Raw genomic sequence first — 20,628 nt, 5'->3', positions numbered from 1 at the left:
GGAAAGAGAACTGCGATAAATCAACACACACATTCAAAGACCCCATGACATTCAAATAGAGAGTTTTGTGGCATCATATATGCTAGTGCACTCTTAAAAGCTGACAAAATCAACTTTTAGAAGATTAAAAATACAAAAATAAAAATTTAGCTTGATATGTAACTTAACTGGGCAACAGACCAATGGCATGTAAACTACACTCTTAGAAGAAAAGGTTCTATCAGTGCTACGTATTTGGAACCCCTAAAATGTTCTATACAGAACCCTATTTAAGGGTTCAATAATAAGAACACTTTAGATTCTTTGTAAGCAGGAAAAAGGTTCTAATGGAACCTTTTGGGTTCATATTATCATTTGATTTTGTCCTTTCTGGATTAAATATTTCATATAATTGACAAACATCGAGACAAAAATGTATTTGTGAATGCATGTGAATACTCACAAAATTTTAAATATGGGGGTTAGGAAATGTATATATTTATATCATTTTATGTAGTTAATCAATATCACACGAAGAGTGCCGTTTCAGTTTTTCTCCTCCAAAAATCAGCATGATTAAAATAAGTTACTAAAACAGTTTAATAAACAATAATTTAATTACAACTACAAAATGTTACAGAATAATGTAATATATGAATGAATAATAGCCTATTCTTGTCATTATAAAACCTTTTTAGCATAAAAGGTTCTTTGGAGTTGAGTAAAGAACCATATGCTTCATATATAGAACCCTTTTTTCCAAGAGTGTATAAGGTATATTGGTTATTTAAAAAAAAAAATGAAAGAAAGAAAACTGCTTTCATGAGGTCTTTAAGTGTCCCATTTGAGATGAACATCTTTCACACACACACACACACACACAGACAACAATGAATCCACCAGAGATACTAGAGCAGATAAAAGCATTAATGACTGGAGGTCACATTTATTAAACGGATCATGTTTACTCTCTCTCTACTCTGTAGTTTAGTATAGTCGATACACCAATACTTCATTTTTAAACACTTGTGCCTCTACACATCTTAATACACTTATTGCAACGACAGAGGCCTTGGAAAGGGGTTCGAGGGGGTGTTGGATTTGCTACCTGACACAGAAGGGAAGCCACGGGTAGATGTGTGTCCTTTATACAAATGCGACATTTAAATGGAGAGCCGACTTGTTTTAAGCAGGAAACGTTTCACTATCCATTTCGTGACTTTTTTGTGTGTGTGTGTGCCAACTGGCTTTAGTCTGTTTCCACACAGAATCGGTCGCGAGGAGTCCGATCGTTCGAGATGTCCGTTCACAGAGCGTCCGCTTTCAGAACCGTCCAATCACAGGCTTATTCTATTCCAGACTGTCCAATCCAATTCATCAAATCCATCCGAGTCTCTGCTGGCCCCGCCTTCCCCGTCTCTGGCCGATATAAACTGTACGTCAGCCAGAGGTGATACAGTAGCTGCGAACGCAACAACACCGGCTGCATCAGTAATGCACTTCAATATGTGCAATTTCTTCTTTTTTGAAAAAAAAAAAGAAACATTTATAGGCAAAATATATTGCATATTTGAACAAGTGAATCTCATAAATAATGTCAAAAAACATCAGGGTCCAATTTCACCCTGAAATAAAAAATAAGAAATCGTATTTTGCATGAAAATAAGGGAAATTATACAATTTTAGGACCGTTAAAAGAGTAGTTTACTTAAAAAACTTTTGCTGATAATTTACGAAAAAAATTACGGAATCACGAAAAGAAATTAAGGTTTTTGATGAAAACATTCCAGGATTTTCTCCATATAATGGACTTCAATGGGAACCAAACGGTTTAAGGTCAAAAAGACAGTTTCAGTGCAAACTGTTCAAAGGGCTTTAAACGATTCCAGACGATGAATAAGGGTCTTATCAAGCGAAACGATTGCTCATTTAATAAATAAATAACAAAGTTTAAGTTTTATAAGCTCAAATGCTCGCCTTGCTCTGAGCTGTGATGCGCGTTCGTGACTCTCCTGTTTGAACTCATTCATCAAAATGAACAAATCTTTTCCAGAGTCAACTCGTTTAATTCGTTTGTTGAATGAACCAAATGACACGAAAAAAAATTCGTTCATTTTGATGAACGAGTTCGAACAGGAGAGTCGTCACAGGACAGAGCAAGGCGAGCATTTGAGCTTATAAAACTTAAACTTAGTTGTTGTTTTTTTTTAAATGAGCGATCGTTTCACTTGATAAGACCCTTATTCATCGTCTGGAATTGTTTAAAACCCTTTGAACAGTTTGCAGTTTGCACTGAAAAGGTCTTTTGGACCTCGCACCGTTTGGACCCCATTGAAGTCCATTATATGGAGAAAATCCTGGAATGTTTTCATCAAAAACCTTAATTTCTGTAAAAAACCTTAAAGACATGGACATCTTGGATGACAAGGGGGTGAGTAAATTATCAGCAATTTTTTTTTTAAAGTGAACTACTCCTTTAAGATTTGAAACTGTTAATTGAAATACATATTAATTACAATTCACGTACTAAAATAACAAAACTGTGCAATGCAAAAATAAATACAGGTTATATATTCTTTATGCAAAATATAATTTCTTTTGATTTGGGGATTAAATGTGACCTGATATTTCTTTGTGAGATTCACCCTAACATCATAACATAATAATTCATCTCCGAGTACATCTCTTATTGCATATATGAGCATATATAAACATTACAGCTTTTCAGTGATTTACAATCAAGCATTCAGGAGTGAGCAAACAGCATTTCAGGTGCACACTTACAGGACTCTGTATTGCTTGCGAAAGCATGTCAGGTAACACACTGCGCAGGGTGTGACACAAAGTGGCAAATGAAGTTTATGCTGAGGATGCGTGACAGAAAATCTCCCTATGCCAGTTGCCTAGCAACCTTCCCTTCTAGATTTACTCACATGATGCTCAGGATAAATCTCGGAATTATCTCTCGATTAAAATCCAGCATAATTAACATTGGCTAAAAATACATATGTATCACACAGAGTTTAGAGGATGCAGATGAATGACTCGGGTGACGTGAGTTGGTTGTCTGGAAACAATGAATGATGAAATATTTTAGATCAGACCATGTATTACATTACTTATGACTACGAATGTGTCTGCAAGCATGAATAGAAATACATGACTCATTGATGCATTTACAGTTCACTAAAGTCAACATGGAATCAGATTTAATAAACACATACTTTCAAAAGTTTGGGCTCATTAAGACTTTTTAAATAATTTTGAAAGAAGCCTCTTTTGATTTTTAATAAAAAATACAGTAAAAATGGTGAAATATTATTACAATCTATATTGAATATATTATATTCCTGTGATCAAAGCTGAATTTTCAGCATCATTACTCCAGTCTTCTCTTCAGTGTCACATGATCCCTCAGAAATCATGTTGATATGCAGATTTGTTCAATTATAATCAATTAAATCATCATATTAGAATGATTTCTGAAGGGTCATGTGACACTGAAGGCTGGAGTGGAAATTCAGCTTTGATCACAGACTGACATCTTACATATTCACAGTTATTTCACATACCATTTTTTCCTGTATTTTTAAATCAAATAAATGCTACCTCACTGGACATAAGAGACTTCTTTCAAAATCATACTGACCCCCTCTGAACCCCTAGTTAGGTAACGCCCACTTTTCACCATCCAATCGATTGTAGTATAAACCGCATTTCATGTTGACTTTGAATGCTTTCCTTTAATAATCCTATCAACATCTGACTGCGATTTGAACAAGTTAGGCCAATTAGAGTCATTCTCTCTCCCCAGTGACATCATCATCATCATCACCACACAGCACGAGAGCGTCTGTTACCTGTGAGTCTCGTCTGGGCCGTTCGCTCCCTTTTAAGACAGAACGTTCCCCTCTGTTCGGCCGAACCCCGTGAACACAAGCTCTGTGCAGTTATCTGTGTGTACAACCAGTGTAATGATGCCGGTTCAGTACGTGCCAAAAGAGGTCATGCATGAGACGGCTCACGGATTCTCCACTGCTTCAATCAGATCAACAACACACACACGTCTCCAGAGCAGTCCATGCACACACCAACAACAGCTCCAAACATGAACATTTATACAGACAAACAGACAATTAAATCCAAACTGACAGTGAGGTCGTGCTTTTCTAAGCTCATTCTGCTCTTGCTTTTGGATGTATCAGTGTGTAAACCTGATGTTTCACATGCTCTATCCCTGAACACATGTTTTGCAATTTAATGCAAGATCAAATCAAATGCATGAAGCTCACGAAAGCAAATGAAGCCAGTTTAAGATCATTTCCATTGTGACATTTTCATATATTGTCATATATTCAAAAGTATCTTATACATATTTATATAATTTAAATTGTAAAGTATGCATCATGGTAGTATTTAAAAAAAATCTGATTACTGTTAAACAATATATATTTAAAATTTAAATTTTGAAACAATTATGCACCATAGTAGATATTTTTGTGATTTAATAACTTACTAATTTATGTTAATTAAACAAATACAAAAAAAAACACTATTTTTTATACTATTATACAAGAATGATTGTGATTAAGGTCCACTTTATATTAAGTGGCTTTAAGTACTATGCACTTACAGTGAAATTAATAATTTGATACAATGGACTTAATGTGTAGCCTACATACGTTTAAACATTGTACTTATATTTCAAAAATACCTGCACGTATTAACAGCTGTAATTATAATTACACAGTTTGTTATAGTATGTATGCTTTGTGTTTTTGGTTCAGTCTTGACTTTACCACTTGATTATGTTCCTTTATTCAACCTTGTATTTATACCATGTGTTCTCCCTCATTCTTTGTCCGCTGTGGTTTATGTATAGTGTGGTTTTTGTGTCTCCTGAGATTTTGTTTATTAAACTCCTGGTATTTCTTGTCTCCTTGTGCTTCTCACAACCATGAACCGTAACACAGTTGACCCTTCCCTTACACCTTAACCCACCCTTATACCGACCCATACCACACACACACCGGTCCTTAACCTTACCCGTATCACACCTCAATAGCAGCAAACGTGATTTACAATACAACATGAAACAGCTTCAAGGCATTGACGATTTGAGAGGAAAATTTGTTTAACTGAAATGTCACAATGCAAAAAAAAAAAACATCTTAAAATAGGCTTCAGTTTTTTACTAAGCAATAAATTATATTCTATTATGATTTTGTGAGATTCACCCAAAAATTTATTTTTTTTACTTTCTCATATCACTCATACAGTTCTATAAACAATAATCATTATATTCACAGAGTATACTGTATAGTGGGCGGAGTCTCATGCGTGAGTAGGCGTGGCCTCAGAAGATGGATGGGATAGGGGAACGGTGAATCGGACAGGGCGAGGTCACTGGAGAGAGATGGAGAGCGGTGCCGGCTATGCTGTTTAAGCTTCGGGATTTCTCAAAGCCTTCAGACGTGAGAGAACGCAACATTAAGAGCACAAAGACACACACACACACACACCACAAATATAAAAGTGACGGGCATGCGCACACAAATAAGACCACATCACATTTACTATGTCCAGCCATCAGAATGATGCCATTTTCACACACTGAAACGTCTAGAACACTTATTTTCATTTATGTTTTTCATTTTGATCGCTGAACATGTTTCGTGTGCAATCATGTGCTCAGTAATTGTGAGAAACCGAATTGTTAAATAATACATAAATAGCGCATTATAATTTTCTAAACAAATTACTATGATACCGATTTTCTCAAAGTTTAATAAAACACAGTTTAATTATGATGATAATGATGAGGAGGAAGATGAGGATGATGATGAAATTCAACACACACAAAAATTCAAAGCCAGTCTGGATGGAAATGCCAACTAAAACTGTACAAAAGTTGCCAAAAAGCTCACAAAGCAAATATACAGAATGCGTCTATTTCTGCCATTCATAGACGGAGTTTCATCAGAGATCAGCAGTTCAGTATGAGAACGCAACATTAAGAGCACAAAGACACACACAACAAAAAAAAAAAGTGTCTCGTGGGACACGGTTACAGACGGGCGTGAGATATGCACACACAAATAAGCAATAATATATATATATATATATATATATATATATATATATATATATATATAGGGAGCAGTGTCCAGTAACAGTCCGTACCATATACGTAATTCTAGAAGGTTGTTTACACATCATGAAACGATGATCAATGCAAGTAAATGATATTGGTAAGCAAGTACAGTATCATGTATATCTGATTGTAATAGTACATTATAAATGGAAGACTCTTGTCCTGATAATATAAACATTGGCCCTGTAATATTTAACTACAGCGTGTAGAGTGACTTGTCATGCACAGCCAGAAAGCAACAATGAGCTTGTTTACATGCAAAGCAAAATGCTCATAACTCACAAAAATCTGCTTATTGAAATAACCTATATAGAAAAACCAATAATCCATAATCGAAATGTAATCTGACTGAGTATTTCACATGTTATGTTTGTTGTGATAAATGAAGCATTAAAAAGCGACTCTTAATCTTACAGACTCATATATTATCCTCTCACGCAGTTTCAGATGCTGCATTTTGACTGTGACACTTCTGCACCAGATGAAAATACATTTTTTATCATTTCTGGGGTCAAGAAAGAGTCAGAGTTTGCAATATACCTCTTCCTCCTCAACGCTCGCTCTGTCTGGATGCAGATTATAAATTCGCCGTGAGGTTGCTTTCCTGTCACGCATCACACACATCAATAAGCCGAAGTTTACATCAGGGTGAGGGGCGAAAATCTAAATGGGACTTTATTCCGATAAAGGAAAACGGGTTAACGTGATTACATGAGTACTGTCGGCTTATTAAGGGTGTAAGGATGTGCATGTAAACAGACTCAATAAGTCTGTTTAGCTGGTGCTAACCTTCTACTGCCCTTTAGCACCGGGAGTGTTGAGGGGACGCCAGGCTTGACCTTACAAACTCGGCCCCCCGGGTGCCTTTGCCCTTGAGCTGGTCCACATTCAACCTCCCAGCAGGGTTATTAGCCTAGCATTTGTGTCTGTCAAACAGTTCAGCCATGTGGTCTTGGGTGCCAACTCAACATCTGCCTTGTTATAGGGTCATATAGTTAAGTATTCATGCAAAATGCAAAAGCAATGCACAGAGCCAGCCAAATAATGATGCATCGGTAGGACGGCAAAACAAATAGACCTTTTGGGCTCTACTATAACAGGTTTCCATGCTTGAATGTTAAAAACTATTTTTTTTTCACATATTCTCCATTGTTGCGGCTCCTCTCTTCCCAGTCTGTCAGTAACGCTCTGTTTAGTTCCTGTCTCTATGAAGCCCCTCCTTCTGAAAAGCACACTGTGCTCTGATTGGTCGGCTGGATCAGTGTGTTGTGATTGGTCGAGCACTTCAAAGTGTGCCCCCCCTTACCATAACCGCCTGTTTCAACACACTTCTAAGTAAGTCGATCAGGCCCCGCCCCTTTATTCAGCGTATTAATTATTTAAATTAAGGAATATTGTGACGTGTTCGTTCCCGGGAGAAATTCAAAACTACAATGGAGGCGTTTCAGAAACACTGACACTGATATAGAGAAAAACTCCCACTGGAGGGACTTTTCAGGCTTAAACAGCAACATTACACACTAAAGAGAGTTGAACATGTAAAAAAAAGCATCATAGCACCTCTTTAAGCAAGCAAGCAAGCAGACTCACATCAAGCATCTGCAGTACACACTTCCGAACAGTTAAAGTTCTTCATTTCCATCCGTGAGTCAATGTTTATGACAATGGATTGACAGATATATGGGATGAAATGGGTTTGAAGTTTAGGAAATGTGATTGGACGTATATGCTAATATGAAGAATGGAAGGCTGTGATTGGACGAGCAGAAATACCTGTTTTTCGAATAGCTGTATCCGCTGTGCAGGTGTAGTCGCTGGCAGCCAATAGGAAGCACGTGCCTTCAGTGTGACGGTCCTGTTCGCGCATGCTGGAGTGACGCATGGGTATCCGCTCCTCTGAAGACATGGTGATGTCACTTCCTGCGCTGCAGTCCGCAGACAACACTGGTGGGAAATGAAGAGCACGAGCGGTGAAAAACAACATCTGCTTATTTGGGACACGGAACAGCTAGAGACAGAGGTGAGAGGTCAATCACAAGACGAAAATAGGAGCGAAATTGGGTTGAACGAATGAGTCATCAGAAGCTGTGTGTGGGTCAGGGTTTATCTACACCGTGGGCATCCAAAACATGAAATTGCCTTGAAAAAAGATCCAAAATAATGTCTTAATGAAAATGTAACAATTCAGACAGACATCTGTGAGAGAGGAGAGAAAATATCATTTACTCGTAATAAAAGCAGCAGAGAAAATAACCGCTATATGAAAGATCTCATAATATTAACAACATAATTGCACAACCATTTCATTAACTTTCAAGACTTTTTTGTATTTGTATGATGCATCATTGACTAACTAATATGTGATATCCATCGGTTCATATCAGTCCATTTGCCATAAATAAAATGAGAATTTAACGTGCATTTTTGCACTTCTCAATCGATCATGAACTACGGAGCCCCTAAAGGGACATGATGGTGAGAAAAATATGAGGTGGGAGGGAAAATTATATATTTCTCTGCTTTCCCTCGACAAAACGTTGTTTTCGCTCATGAAGAAAGTTTTGTGGACGAACGCTAAAGATTCTTGGGGAACGCAAACTTTTGCAAGAGAACGCAAAAGCATTGAAATATACATTTTTTTATAGCATTTATTAATATATTGAATTAGCTTTTTTTGTGTTGTGCTTTTGTCATTTTTATTTTCTTTGGTCATTTATTTACTACTTCACTTTAAACCTATCTTATTTCAGCTCGTGGCCAAAGCAGCATTTTTTTTTTTCAGATTTTATTTACTTTATTTAGTTCTATATTTATTTTATTTCAATTAACGCACACTCAATTTTAATAGTTTTATTTTAGTTTTAGTTAATAATAACAAAACTGATCAGGAAAACATAATGATGACTTTCCCCCCCAACTTGAAAAGTAATATATAGCCTGTATATACTGAAAAAAAATTAATTCGGGTTCACCTGACCCAGATCAGATGCATTTCTACTACATATGTGTTATTTGCTCAAAAACAGTTGGACATCTAATTTAAGGTTCGACTTTTCCCACTGTTAAATCCCGTGAAAACCATCGAACAGCAAAAGCACATCACATGTAAATGACCAACATGCACAGCATCCTAGAATCTGACCAACTGCAGTTTTGTCTCTACATTCAGGCTAAAATATATCGCAGCCCATCTTCAGGCTCCTGAATGCATCTCCGTGGCAACAGGACAGTTCTGCACCCTCTCTTACGCTCCGCTCTGCAAGGAATACTGGATCTCAATCAGCTTTAAGAAAAACACACCTGACTCAGATACTGACTCTTACTTTACAGTATAGTTGAACTTCCTCATGTCGTTCACTTCAGACCCTCCTTCCCACTTGTTTTCAATTCAAAAACAATGATGTCATTGATGTTTCATGCCATTTGGTTATTATGGCCCTGTTTGCGTTTTGGTCGATGGGATCACAAGTAGACGAGGGAGACGGTCCCATTTACACCTGGTGTTTTAATCCATTTCTTTTGTCCACTTTCATCCACTTCTATCCTGTTTTCTTCGAGTGGAGGGTAAGTGTATGGGCTTTTTCAAATCTTTCAATCTAATGGACAAAATAAGCTTGAACAATTGACATGTTTTCATCTATCTCTGGAAGTGGTCGAAAGTGGACAAGCTCAAAACGTTTTAGACCCCGTTTACACCTGTATTTAGTGACATCCACTTGTGATCTGATCCAAAAATGCATTTTAATACCAGGTGTAAACAGGGCATTTGTGGCATATGACTGTAATCACACTGTCGTGCAACAGTTTAACATTCAATAAAATTAACACTTGTAAAAAAAAGTTTTACAAAAATACCATTTCAGTCTATCTACTTCAAATTTCACATTTAATTCAATGTGCTTTTTATTTGTAATTCTTTGTGAAATTTAATAGCATTTTCGGAGTGATTTTATTTATTTATTTATTTATCAGCGAATTAGCTTTTCATCAGCTTACAAACCCCCTGCGGTTTCATTGCCGATCCACATTTGAAAACCCTGTTCTACAGAGTACATCCAGAAAGTGACACTCCACCTTTACATGTGTTATAGACCCTCTGAAGTGCATTGAAACAAAAAGACAGGGTGGGACATATCGATCAGCTCCTTCCCTTTTTAAAAAATAGCCAATGTAGTTTAGTTTATATAAGCTGTTATGCTCGGTAAAGCCACATATCAAAGCGTTTCTCCTCCTAATCTCCATATCACGTATAATGTAGGGGAGGGGGGCGGAGCTTCATATTCTAGAGAGCATTTGATTGGACAGAAAATCTAATGAGAAGCTGAACGTTATTTTTAATTTGATGACCAAGACATTATTTGTTCATGCTTCAAAGATTACCCCCATTTATAAAACTAAAATTTTCAAAATATAGGAAAACTCAGTTATTTAAAAATGTTTTTTTCTTTTAATAAAAAGGTACGTCCTGGCATTTCTTTCTTTTCGTTGTATTGGAAACGCACCGAACAGTGACACCACTGTGTCGTACTACCCAACCAAACCATGAATTTTGGAAAATTGCCAATAATGTCAATATACCGACGATATGAAAGATTATATTGTAATAATTTGGTACAAATTAGCTGAAGTGATGTCATCAAAATCATTGATCCATATCATAAGTGAGAGACTGTGAGTTTTGAATGCTTGCATCTTCTAAATGCGAAATTCGTCATTGTTTTGGACCCCAATGGCTTATAGATGACAGTAAGACTAACATATTCATACTACAAGACAAAAGCCTTAAATGACAGCATGTGTTGAACAGGCTCTCACCTGAGCGGTGGCGCTCTAGTCCTCTGCCCTGCCCGAGGCACAGCTCTCCCTGCGTGCTGTTGCATGCTGTACTCAGATCAGTTTTGCAGTAAGACGGCGAGCCAGTCTGCACAACCTGAGGGATGTGTTTCTTTCTCTTCTTGGGGAGCTTCTGTTTGGCCATGGCTAGCGAGTAGTACATGCCAAAGTTATTGACGATGACGGGCACCGGCATGGCTATCGTGAGCACGCCAGCGAGGGCACACAGCGCGCCCACGACCATGCCAGACCACGTCTGAGGGTACATGTCTCCATAACCTAAAGTGGTCATAGTGACCACGGCCCACCAAAAGCCGATGGGGATGTTCTTGAACATAGTGTGGTGGCTGGCCGTAGGGTCGTTCGGACTGGCCCCGATCCGCTCGGCGTAGTAGATCATGGTGGCGAAGATGAGCACGCCCAACGCCAGGAAGATGATGAGGAGCAGGAACTCGTTCGTGCTCGCGCGGAGAGTGTGTCCCAGTACGCGGAGGCCCACGAAGTGGCGCGTCAGCTTGAAGATCCGCAAGATCCGAACGAAACGCACCACCCGCAAGAAGCCCAAAACATCTTTGGCCGCTTTGGAGGAAAGTCCGCTCAATCCCACCTCCAAGTAAAACGGCAAAATGGCCACGAAGTCTATGATGTTGAGGACGCTCTTGACGAACTCGAGCTTATCCGGACTGAACGTCACGCGCACCAGGAACTCGAAGGTGAACCAGAGGACGCAAACTCCCTCCACGTAGGTGAGCGCCGGATCCGTCTCGATCTCGTACTCCAGACTGTCGTTGCGAGACACGTCCGTCTTGTTGATGATGGTGTTGAAGGCCTCGTGGGTCTCCAGGCAGAAGGTTGTGATGGAAACCAGAATGAAGAACAAGGAGGCGAACGCAATGAACTGGGAAGAGAAAGAGAGAGAGACAGAGAAGTGAGTGCAGTTTCAAACAACGCCACTATATTTACAAGGTCAGCTCTTGTTTCGCTTGAATGCCGCTGACATCCATTAGAAACTATTGGTAGGCTGTGAGCTTTTGGTCTTTATACTGTTATTCAATGTCTAGCAGTCCTTGTTTTTTATTCGTTGAGTCTTAAAAATGCTGTGTTTTCAAGGACACAGTGAAGGGAAGGAATAAAAATTACACACACATACACACATATATATATATATATATATATATATATATATATATAAATTGATTTGGAATTAGAACAGTATTGATTTGCAAAAACAACTAGTGATTTTTTTTTCACAAAATTACTGCAATAAATAATATTTATTTTCTTCCAGGCTTAAAAACTGGTTAAAAATAAACAAAAAAAATATTGTTGATTTAACTTAAAAAATTGAGTAACCTGGTTGCCTTAAAATTTTAAGTTGATTGAACTGGAAAAAGTGAGTTAATGCAATGAAGGAGATTGATTTAATCATGAGAAACTCAAAATAATAAGTTATCTCAACTAAATAAATAATTTAAGTTGATTTGACAAAAGAAAAAAATGTTGTGATAACAAATCTTGAGAATATTTGTTTTACAGTGTACTCATTTTTAATTATTATAAGAGTTGTATATGATATGTATGTATGTATTATTATTATTATTATTATTATTAATATTATTATTATTGAAGTAGTTAATCATGTAAATTTGATTGTGTATAAAAGCCCTTCCAGGGACAGGAGTTGAAAATTAGCAATAGCTATAAACTTCATATGCAACTCTTCAGTGACATGCTTGGTCTTGACACTATAAATAAATAAATACAAATATTATTACATCATTTTGAATAGATTCATGAGCCACCCAAACGAACAGACTCATTCTCGTGAATCGGTTCATAGGATGGCCTATTTCCCAAAGCTTCATATGAGGGAGAGCCGCAACTTTTTGGGAAGGCCCATTTATTTACAGTATCGTCTCAGATTTATGGCTTGTCTGTGGTACAGCAGGATTGAACGTGACATAAATAGCATTGCACTTTTAGTGAGTTTCTCTCCACCACCGTTGTCACGATAATGTGAGGCACAACAAAGCAAAACACTCTTCCAGTATCTTGGCCGGTCATCAGCGTGTAATATTTAATGTCAATAAAAGCCGTCAAATGAGTGAGTCAGACTTTATAGCAGCTGCGTTCAGCCCACACAACAGCACTCCCGTCCCGTCTGTCAACACATCACCTTAATGTCCACACAATTATTTAGAAAGCACACAAACGTACCTCAATATTACTCAATTACTGCACTCGCATCTCACCTCATGAGCCTCTGATGTGCGACTGCTAGAATAACAGATCAGCACAGACCTGAGAAATCTCCAGTCAAAGCATCGCTAAAGGCAGACGCCAGCTCTGCCGAATGTGAAAAGACATCAGCCTGTCCCCTCTGGATAGCGTCTCAAAGGGGCCTGTCTCTCGCTTTTACTCTTGCTTTGTTTTAGCGTCCTAATGAGGCTTTAGCTCGTCTGGAGGGCTATAATCACAGCAAAGCCAGCAGAAATGATCAGGACCAAAGCATTATGGGATCCGACAATGAAAACAACCTCCGATCGCACTATAATAGGGTCTTTGTTGGTCTACTGCACGTGCGGTACACTTGTAAGCAGTATCTAATGATCTTGTCACCCACCGAAGGCTTCAGAAGTCTAATGTGGGGTTTGGCAGTGAACGCAGCTGGCAGGGATCTGTGTGGGGTTTCACATCCACACTAACCTCGCTTTATACCCCGTGACTTCATTAGCCAAGCAAGCAGCCTAAAGCTTAGCTATACTTCTCATGTGTGCACTTATAGGCTACGTTCAGACTGCGGGAAAATGTGGCCCAAATCAGTTTTTTTTTTTTTTCTCATGGCACAAACCACTTCAATATGTGGTCCTAAATCAGATGTTTTGCAATGCAACCATGAGACCTTTACGTCACATGCGCTCGTGGGAGTCACTTCAAATATTTTACATATAGCAGAAATGATTAAGAGAGTCAGTGGAAAGGAAATTATGTGTCAGAACTTGTAAGTGTTAGTGACAGCTCTATATACAAGAAATATACAAGATGCACTCTTTTTGCATCCTCATCTTTGTTTGTAATATTGGCTGCGCATTCATTTGCAGGGTTCTGCGGCAGATCACACTGTAAATAAATGCACAATCGCTTACTTTAATGTCATCCGTGTTTACTTCCATAAATGACGTCTTATCGCAGTTTGAACACAGCCTTATAGGGCTTCATTTGCTCTGATTCTAAACCCTATAGTGAGCTGCTCAACTAGGCTGCATTTTTATGCACCTGACTAATAAAATGTCTCTGCAATTTCTATGGAGACAGATTTGTGCCTCAGTCTAAAGAAAGCAAAAGGTATGTGAGACGTAACATTTTAAATATGAAATAGGGACATTATGAGATAAAGTCACAAATCATATGCATGCATTTATTACAAAAAAGACAAAAATAAAAAAATAAATATATATATTAATGTTTTCTTTGTAATGCATTCATGCATATAATTTAGGAGTGCATGCATGTATACATGCAATATATAAAAATATTGCAATATATAATATTTTACATAAATTAATGTATTCATTAACTACATGCATATATGCACACACACATATTGTATGTACTACTTGCATATGCATTTATACACCCCAAAATTTATATATATATATATATATATATATATATATATGAAGAGTTCAGATGCAAAAGCCTCTAAGTGAAATTTTCTTCTAGAATGATCATTTTTATCAAGCTTGTATATTTAAGTTCAGTGATTTCACTTAAATTGCAATGATAATTACCTATTAATTGTTATTTAAGTAAAATTACTGAACTTAAATATACAAGTTTGATAAAAATCATCATTAAAGAAGAAAATTTCAAATGGCATTTAGAGGCTTTTGCGTCTGAAATCTTCATATATATATATATATATATATATATATATACACACACACACATGACGAGTTCAGATGGAAAAGTGCCATTTGAAATTTTCTTCTAGAATGCATTTCACTTACATGACAATTAATAGGTAATCTTCATTGCCACTTAAGTGAAATCACTGAACTTAAATATACAAGCTTGATAAAAAATAATCACTCTAGAAGAAAATTTCAAATGGCACTTAGAGGCTTTTGCACCTGAACTCATCATATATATATATATATATATATATATATATATATATAGCTCATATGTTCATATGCTCACATAGCTCATATATTTCAAAATGCAGCTCAGTAAGCAAAAAAAAAGCAGTTGCCCAGGAGCAACAATATTTACATTTGACAGTTGCGGTGGACAGATTAGGACACCTTGGGAAAAATAATAATAATAATTCGGAAAAATCTATTTGAAGGAGTTGAGCTCCTTTGAAGAGAGGCTGATATCTGTATTGACGTAGAAGGTGCTTTCTATGCTGATGTAGAGGCTTTTTACTCCTTTTCCGTGGAAAATGGATCAGACATGCATTCTTCTTGCACTCCCCAAAGTGTGTGTGCGTGTCATGCCATAGATAGCGCTGTCTATGTGACAGGTTCTGATGCTAATAAAAGAAAGTTCTGCTTTTTATCCAAAGCTGCTTAAAAATGGTGATTGATTCACGTGTGAAGCACCGTGAATCTGTGCGTGTGTTTTTGGCCGTGACTGAAGGTCACCTGTGGATGATTCTCTCAGGACCCCCAGCTCTTAACATATGGCAGACACGGCACCGTCTCCCAGGCAACAGTGTCAGGAAAAGCTCCAGAGACCCTGGTGTGTCAGACTCCTCTGAGCATGATTATCAGAATACACCATCTGAATCTCACGCACACACACACACAGGTTTATTTGCCATCTAAAGGACAATGCATAGAATCATTTTATAACAAGACAGGCCGGTTCACAGTGGCAGGATGCATGTAACTATGAGACAGAGTGCAATTTCAATCTCACAAAACCTGCCTACTCTTATTTTTCATCACAAAAAAATTTTAAAAATAATAAGAGTACATACTTTTAGGGCATAGCATGAGTAGACGGATTGAGACACAGTATGCATATAATGCTGCACACGACCATGGAAGGAATGGAAAACAGCTTAGTTTCATAGACAGCAAAATAATAGATATAAAAAAGTTTGCAATTTGATGTTTTTATCTTTTAAAAGAACAATTTATCACACAAAAGGTTAGGTTTAGCGCATTGCATTATGGGATACAGTACTCTATGTGGTGTCCTTTGAAACATTCTGCAAATTTAATGTTTGCATCCATGCATTGCATTCAGAAAATCAGCATACTGAAATATGCATCAAGTAATTTGACGTTTCAAATGTTCGCTGTTGCATAATGCATCACATACTACTACTAAACATAGCACGTACTACTGTAGTACACTAGTGAACATAAAACAGTCTGAAGTGATGAATACAGATGCGGTGTGTCATCGTCATTTTAGACCGGAATCGAGTCTTGTCACGGCTTTATTTGCCCGCCGGAGAGACGACACTTCAACGCTGTGATTCAGTCACTCAAATATTATCGCTGACAGCCACATGCACACACACTCGCTGACAGCTCTGTTATTATCCGACTAATGTATTGCGAGTAGTTCACGCACTTATCAGGGGTCTGGACGACATCCCTGTGGCAGGAAAACGATGAATGTCACATGAAGGGTGAAAGCATATCAGAGGCTGCCGCTAACAGCTTTCAGAGGAAATCTCCTCGGAGGTCCAGGTCTGAGATGTGTGTATGTAGGCGAGTCATGTGTGTGAATCGCGTCTACAGGTGTGTCCTATAGTCCCTGTTCAACAGCAGGAGCGGGAAGTCCTTTCCTCGCTCCCGGCATGCAACTTCTTATGTAGGTCATGCACAAAAAAAGGTGCCTGTGGATCTGTTCCAAAAACAAGCAAGCTACACCAGCAGCTCCCTTCTAAGGCAGTATCCTAAGAGGAATAAAAGCTCATAAGTGACTTATTTAGAAGTCTTTACAAGGACAGCAACTCTGCATGACACATAAACAGTTTATCTCACATGGAGACTTGACTCTGCTAAACAAACACCACAATATTCCAATAAAAGAAGCTTGAATGTAAGAAATGCGTTTCAAATAATCATAAAACGGCCACTAGACATTAAGAAGTCATGTTCATTTCAAATACTGATATCACTGACAACAGTAGTCCGGCCAGGATATTCCCATTTAAGAAGTGAAGTCGCAGCTCTCGACTGATGTTGATGCTGATGTTGTCATGTTGTGTTTTGGTCTGATCTACCATCTACCAAGCGAAGCTAACAAGAATTTACTTTAAGAAGCATAAAAATTAATCACGCACAAAATGTTAGTGCATTAATCCAGAGCTACTATTTATAAATTTAGTTTTTTAATTATATTAAATCAATATTTGTCTCATCTAAAATAGTATTTAAAATAGTGTTCGGTCTCGTGTGTGAGCATTTAGAAAGCAGACGGACGCATCGCAGCTTCAACTTGAACACAGCTACTTTCACTGAGCCCGTAGAAATGCAAATGTGTCTCTGTTTACTTTTTTCATAGGCAGAATCTTAACTCAAAAGCAACCTCATAATTGACCACCACAAACTGATTTGAAACAAATAGCATTTCAAATGCTGTTTTTGTAGGCAGCACACTATGTTTCTGAACAGAGCGTGTGCGTGTGTTCATATATAAGCATGCAATCTGGTGTTCTTCTGTTTTGTGCATTATAAATGGCCATCTCTTCTTCTTTCCACAGCAGTTGCTGTTTAATTCATTTCATGCTCTTTCCGCAAAGCTAGATGGGCTTTTGACAGTCAGACCGGAGAGATCGGCCCATGCTCATCTAAACTCCATTAAAGTCACATCACAACGTCATATCAAGTTTTCAGGGCTCTCAGTAAAACACGAGTTCATCAATATGCTGAGATCATGATTGTGTGCTCGAGCTGATTCTGATACTTCGTATGTTGAGAATGACATAACACGCGACTCAAATTGTGGATTAAATCAAGCAACACTCTTAAAAGAAATGGTTCTATTTAGAACCAGAAATGGTTCCATCCCCCGCTTCATATATGGAACTCCAAAATGGTTCTATATAGAACCGTTTGTTTTGGTAAAAGGTTCTATTGGCCAAGGGTTCTATATAGAACCCAGAGGAACCCTTTTTTAAACAATGTATAGAACCTTTTAGGGGTTCCAAATACGTAGCGCTGATAAAACCTTTTAAGGTTCTATATAGAACCTTTTATTCTAAGAGTGAAGGTAATGAGATCACCAAATTTTTTGTCGTATCGGTCTTTCGTCCAGACGGATCCGGCGTTTTGGGACACTGAAACCGCTATTTTTTGAAACGGGTCCCAGGGTGGATAAATCTGTAAACGACACCCTTGCGTTTTCGTGTGTACGGCCAATCCGTATATTACACACTTACCATACTAGTAAGAGTAGTACGATATTAATGATTATTATGGCTAATACTCTATATTCTGCCATATAAAAATATGTAAGAGTACTATTCTACTGTTTCAAAACAGCCATTAAGCTATAAGTCGTTTAAATTATATTGCAGTGAAATAATTTGTTCAATATAAAGATAAGTCTATAAATGTATTTTTTAAATAAAACCATTACATCCAGTCACGTTAATTCAGTTAATGAATCAGTCAAAATAATTTGCCAGCGATTCATTAAAAGAATCGACTCATAAGAGTCATCTGCTCATGAATCAGATTATAGCGTTTATTTTCGCATAGCCAGTAAAAAAAACCCGACAGAAACGTATGTTGTCATTATATCATTCCTTCTGACACCAAAGAGCGGCTCAACAAACACTGATCCGGAGACTCTACTGACAGATTCTGTCGTGTCTCTCTCGTAAACGCCTGAGAAGTGTCTTTCAGCGAGTCTGATATGATCTGTGCTCACAGTCGTATTAGCCATCTGTTCATCACTCCTACTCCTAAACGGCGTGTCAGTGGCGTCATCGGCCTGGTGGTTCCTACTGTACTGTACAAACACACACACCGTCCCGCTGGCGTCCCTGCAGGTAGTGGCAGATGTCCTGATCATGTGTGTGATCTCACGGCAGGATTCCCGCTCCAATGACAGACACGCGCGCCATGAAAAACCTTATAAACAACCAACACACAAACCCCATGAACACTAGAACATAGATGGCCATTAAAATACACAGCAAATTTTGAAACTTTTTCTTTTCACTTAAAGTAACACCAGGGAACTTTTCAACCTTCATAATATATTTCCAAGTCGTGTGATGATAGATCGACTTACAATAGGTTGAATGACACGTCTGCCATAGCCTGACGGGGTCTGTAGCGTTTTTAATCGTACTTTTAAACTTCGGGTTTCGGGTAGTAACCCCGCGAACAATATTCGACTGCTTGACGGCCAATACGTCACTTCCACCACCACCCTCACGTCCTTGAAATCAGACGTGCGAGCCAAATGTTATAGTCAACGGCTCTGTCATGCCCGAAGCAGCACAAAAAAACCTTAATTACAACATAAACCTTTAATATTGCCTACAACAGCAGTCTAAAACAACGACTAAACTGTTATTTTGCTGTTGATTGCCATTATGTTTTGTGTGCATTGACCAATCATCCAAAATAAGCACAGGATTGTGTATTAAGTAGGGCTGTCAAACGATTAATCGCGATTAATCGCATCCAAAGTAAAAGTTTGTGTTTACATAATATATGTGGGTGCACTGTGTATAATTATTTTGCATATATATAAATACAGACAAAAATGTTATTTATATATAAAATATTTATATTTATATATAATATAATTTATATATAAATCTATATACAGAATATACATGAAAATATATCTTAAATATATACAAGCATGTGTGTGTATTTATATTTATAAAATAATTATATACAGTGCACCCACATATATTATGTAAACACAAACTTTTACTTTGGATGCGATTAATCGCGATTAATCGTTTGACAGCCCTAGTATTAAGCGATTCAAATGGTTTAAAACGTTCATGTTCACTTTATTAAAGACACAGTGCACACATTGCATGCTAGAATATGTTGTAGAATTGGGCTAAAACAAGAAATGTGCTTCCTGAAATGTTGCTCACACACACACACACACACAGCAGAGCTTCTCCTTCCCTCTGTGTTTTTGTAGGTTATAAAAAGCCGATCGTGTGTCTCCACAAAGACTGTCATTGTGTTTTCTTCTCATATCAGGGGTACCATGGTAACCGCACCCCATCTCTCTCCGCCGTAACGAGGACGAGGGGCGAGCGAGAAGACAGGCGGAACGGGAAGAGTTGGGGAAGATGGCAGGGAGAAAACAACAGTGTGTTTGGCACAGAACGCAGGGATTTCCCTCACAGATGCGCTCACACACACAGCGCCGGATCCCACAGATGCACATTTAAACAATGAAAGGTCATTCTGTGTGTCCGTGGGACGAGGGCAGAAAGGATGGAAATAACAACAGATGGAGACGAACTAAACTGAATGCAAATAACACACAAACCCTCAGCACATGACAGAGAGAGAGAGAGAGAGAGAGGAGTAAATCTCTCTCGCTCGCTCTGACAGGCTGTCCGGCTCGCTCGGGGAAGCCGGTTAAACTCGTGCGCTCGGCACGCTGCCAACAACCCACGTAAAGTGGAATATCAAACACTTCCAAGC

The 20,628-nt window shown here is 38.0% G+C and overlaps 1 protein-coding gene across 3 annotated transcripts in view; it reads right to left on the bottom strand.

Annotated features, from left to right (window-relative positions):
- Nucleotides 1-892: 892 nt before the first annotated feature.
- The window catches only part of kcnc2 (potassium voltage-gated channel, Shaw-related subfamily, member 2), a 40,070-nt gene continuing 20,334 nt past the window's right edge, over nucleotides 893-20,628 (bottom strand). Inside the window, exons 2-5 of one of the 3 annotated variants that reach the window (XM_039660804.2) lie at nucleotides 10,949-11,864; nucleotides 7,907-8,077; nucleotides 3,840-3,933; nucleotides 1,315-1,441 (exon numbers count right to left, since the gene is read on the bottom strand). In XM_039660804.2, the coding sequence (XP_039516738.1) occupies nucleotides 3,872-3,933; nucleotides 7,907-8,077; nucleotides 10,949-11,864 (1,149 nt within the window). In that variant the 3' untranslated portion in view covers nucleotides 1,315-1,441; nucleotides 3,840-3,871. Of the gene's footprint in view, nucleotides 1,442-3,834; nucleotides 3,934-5,286; nucleotides 5,446-7,906; nucleotides 8,078-10,948; nucleotides 11,865-20,628 lie in introns of those variants that run through there. The other 2 variants (XM_039660803.2, XM_039660802.2) reach the window with 2 other exon arrangements.

This window comes from Pimephales promelas, chromosome 24, assembly GCF_988280905.1.
Source record: "Pimephales promelas chromosome 24, fPimPro1.hap1.1, whole genome shotgun sequence".
Taxonomy (NCBI): Eukaryota; Metazoa; Chordata; class Actinopteri; order Cypriniformes; family Leuciscidae; genus Pimephales; species Pimephales promelas.
This window is presented reverse-complemented; position numbering and strand designations above follow the sequence as displayed.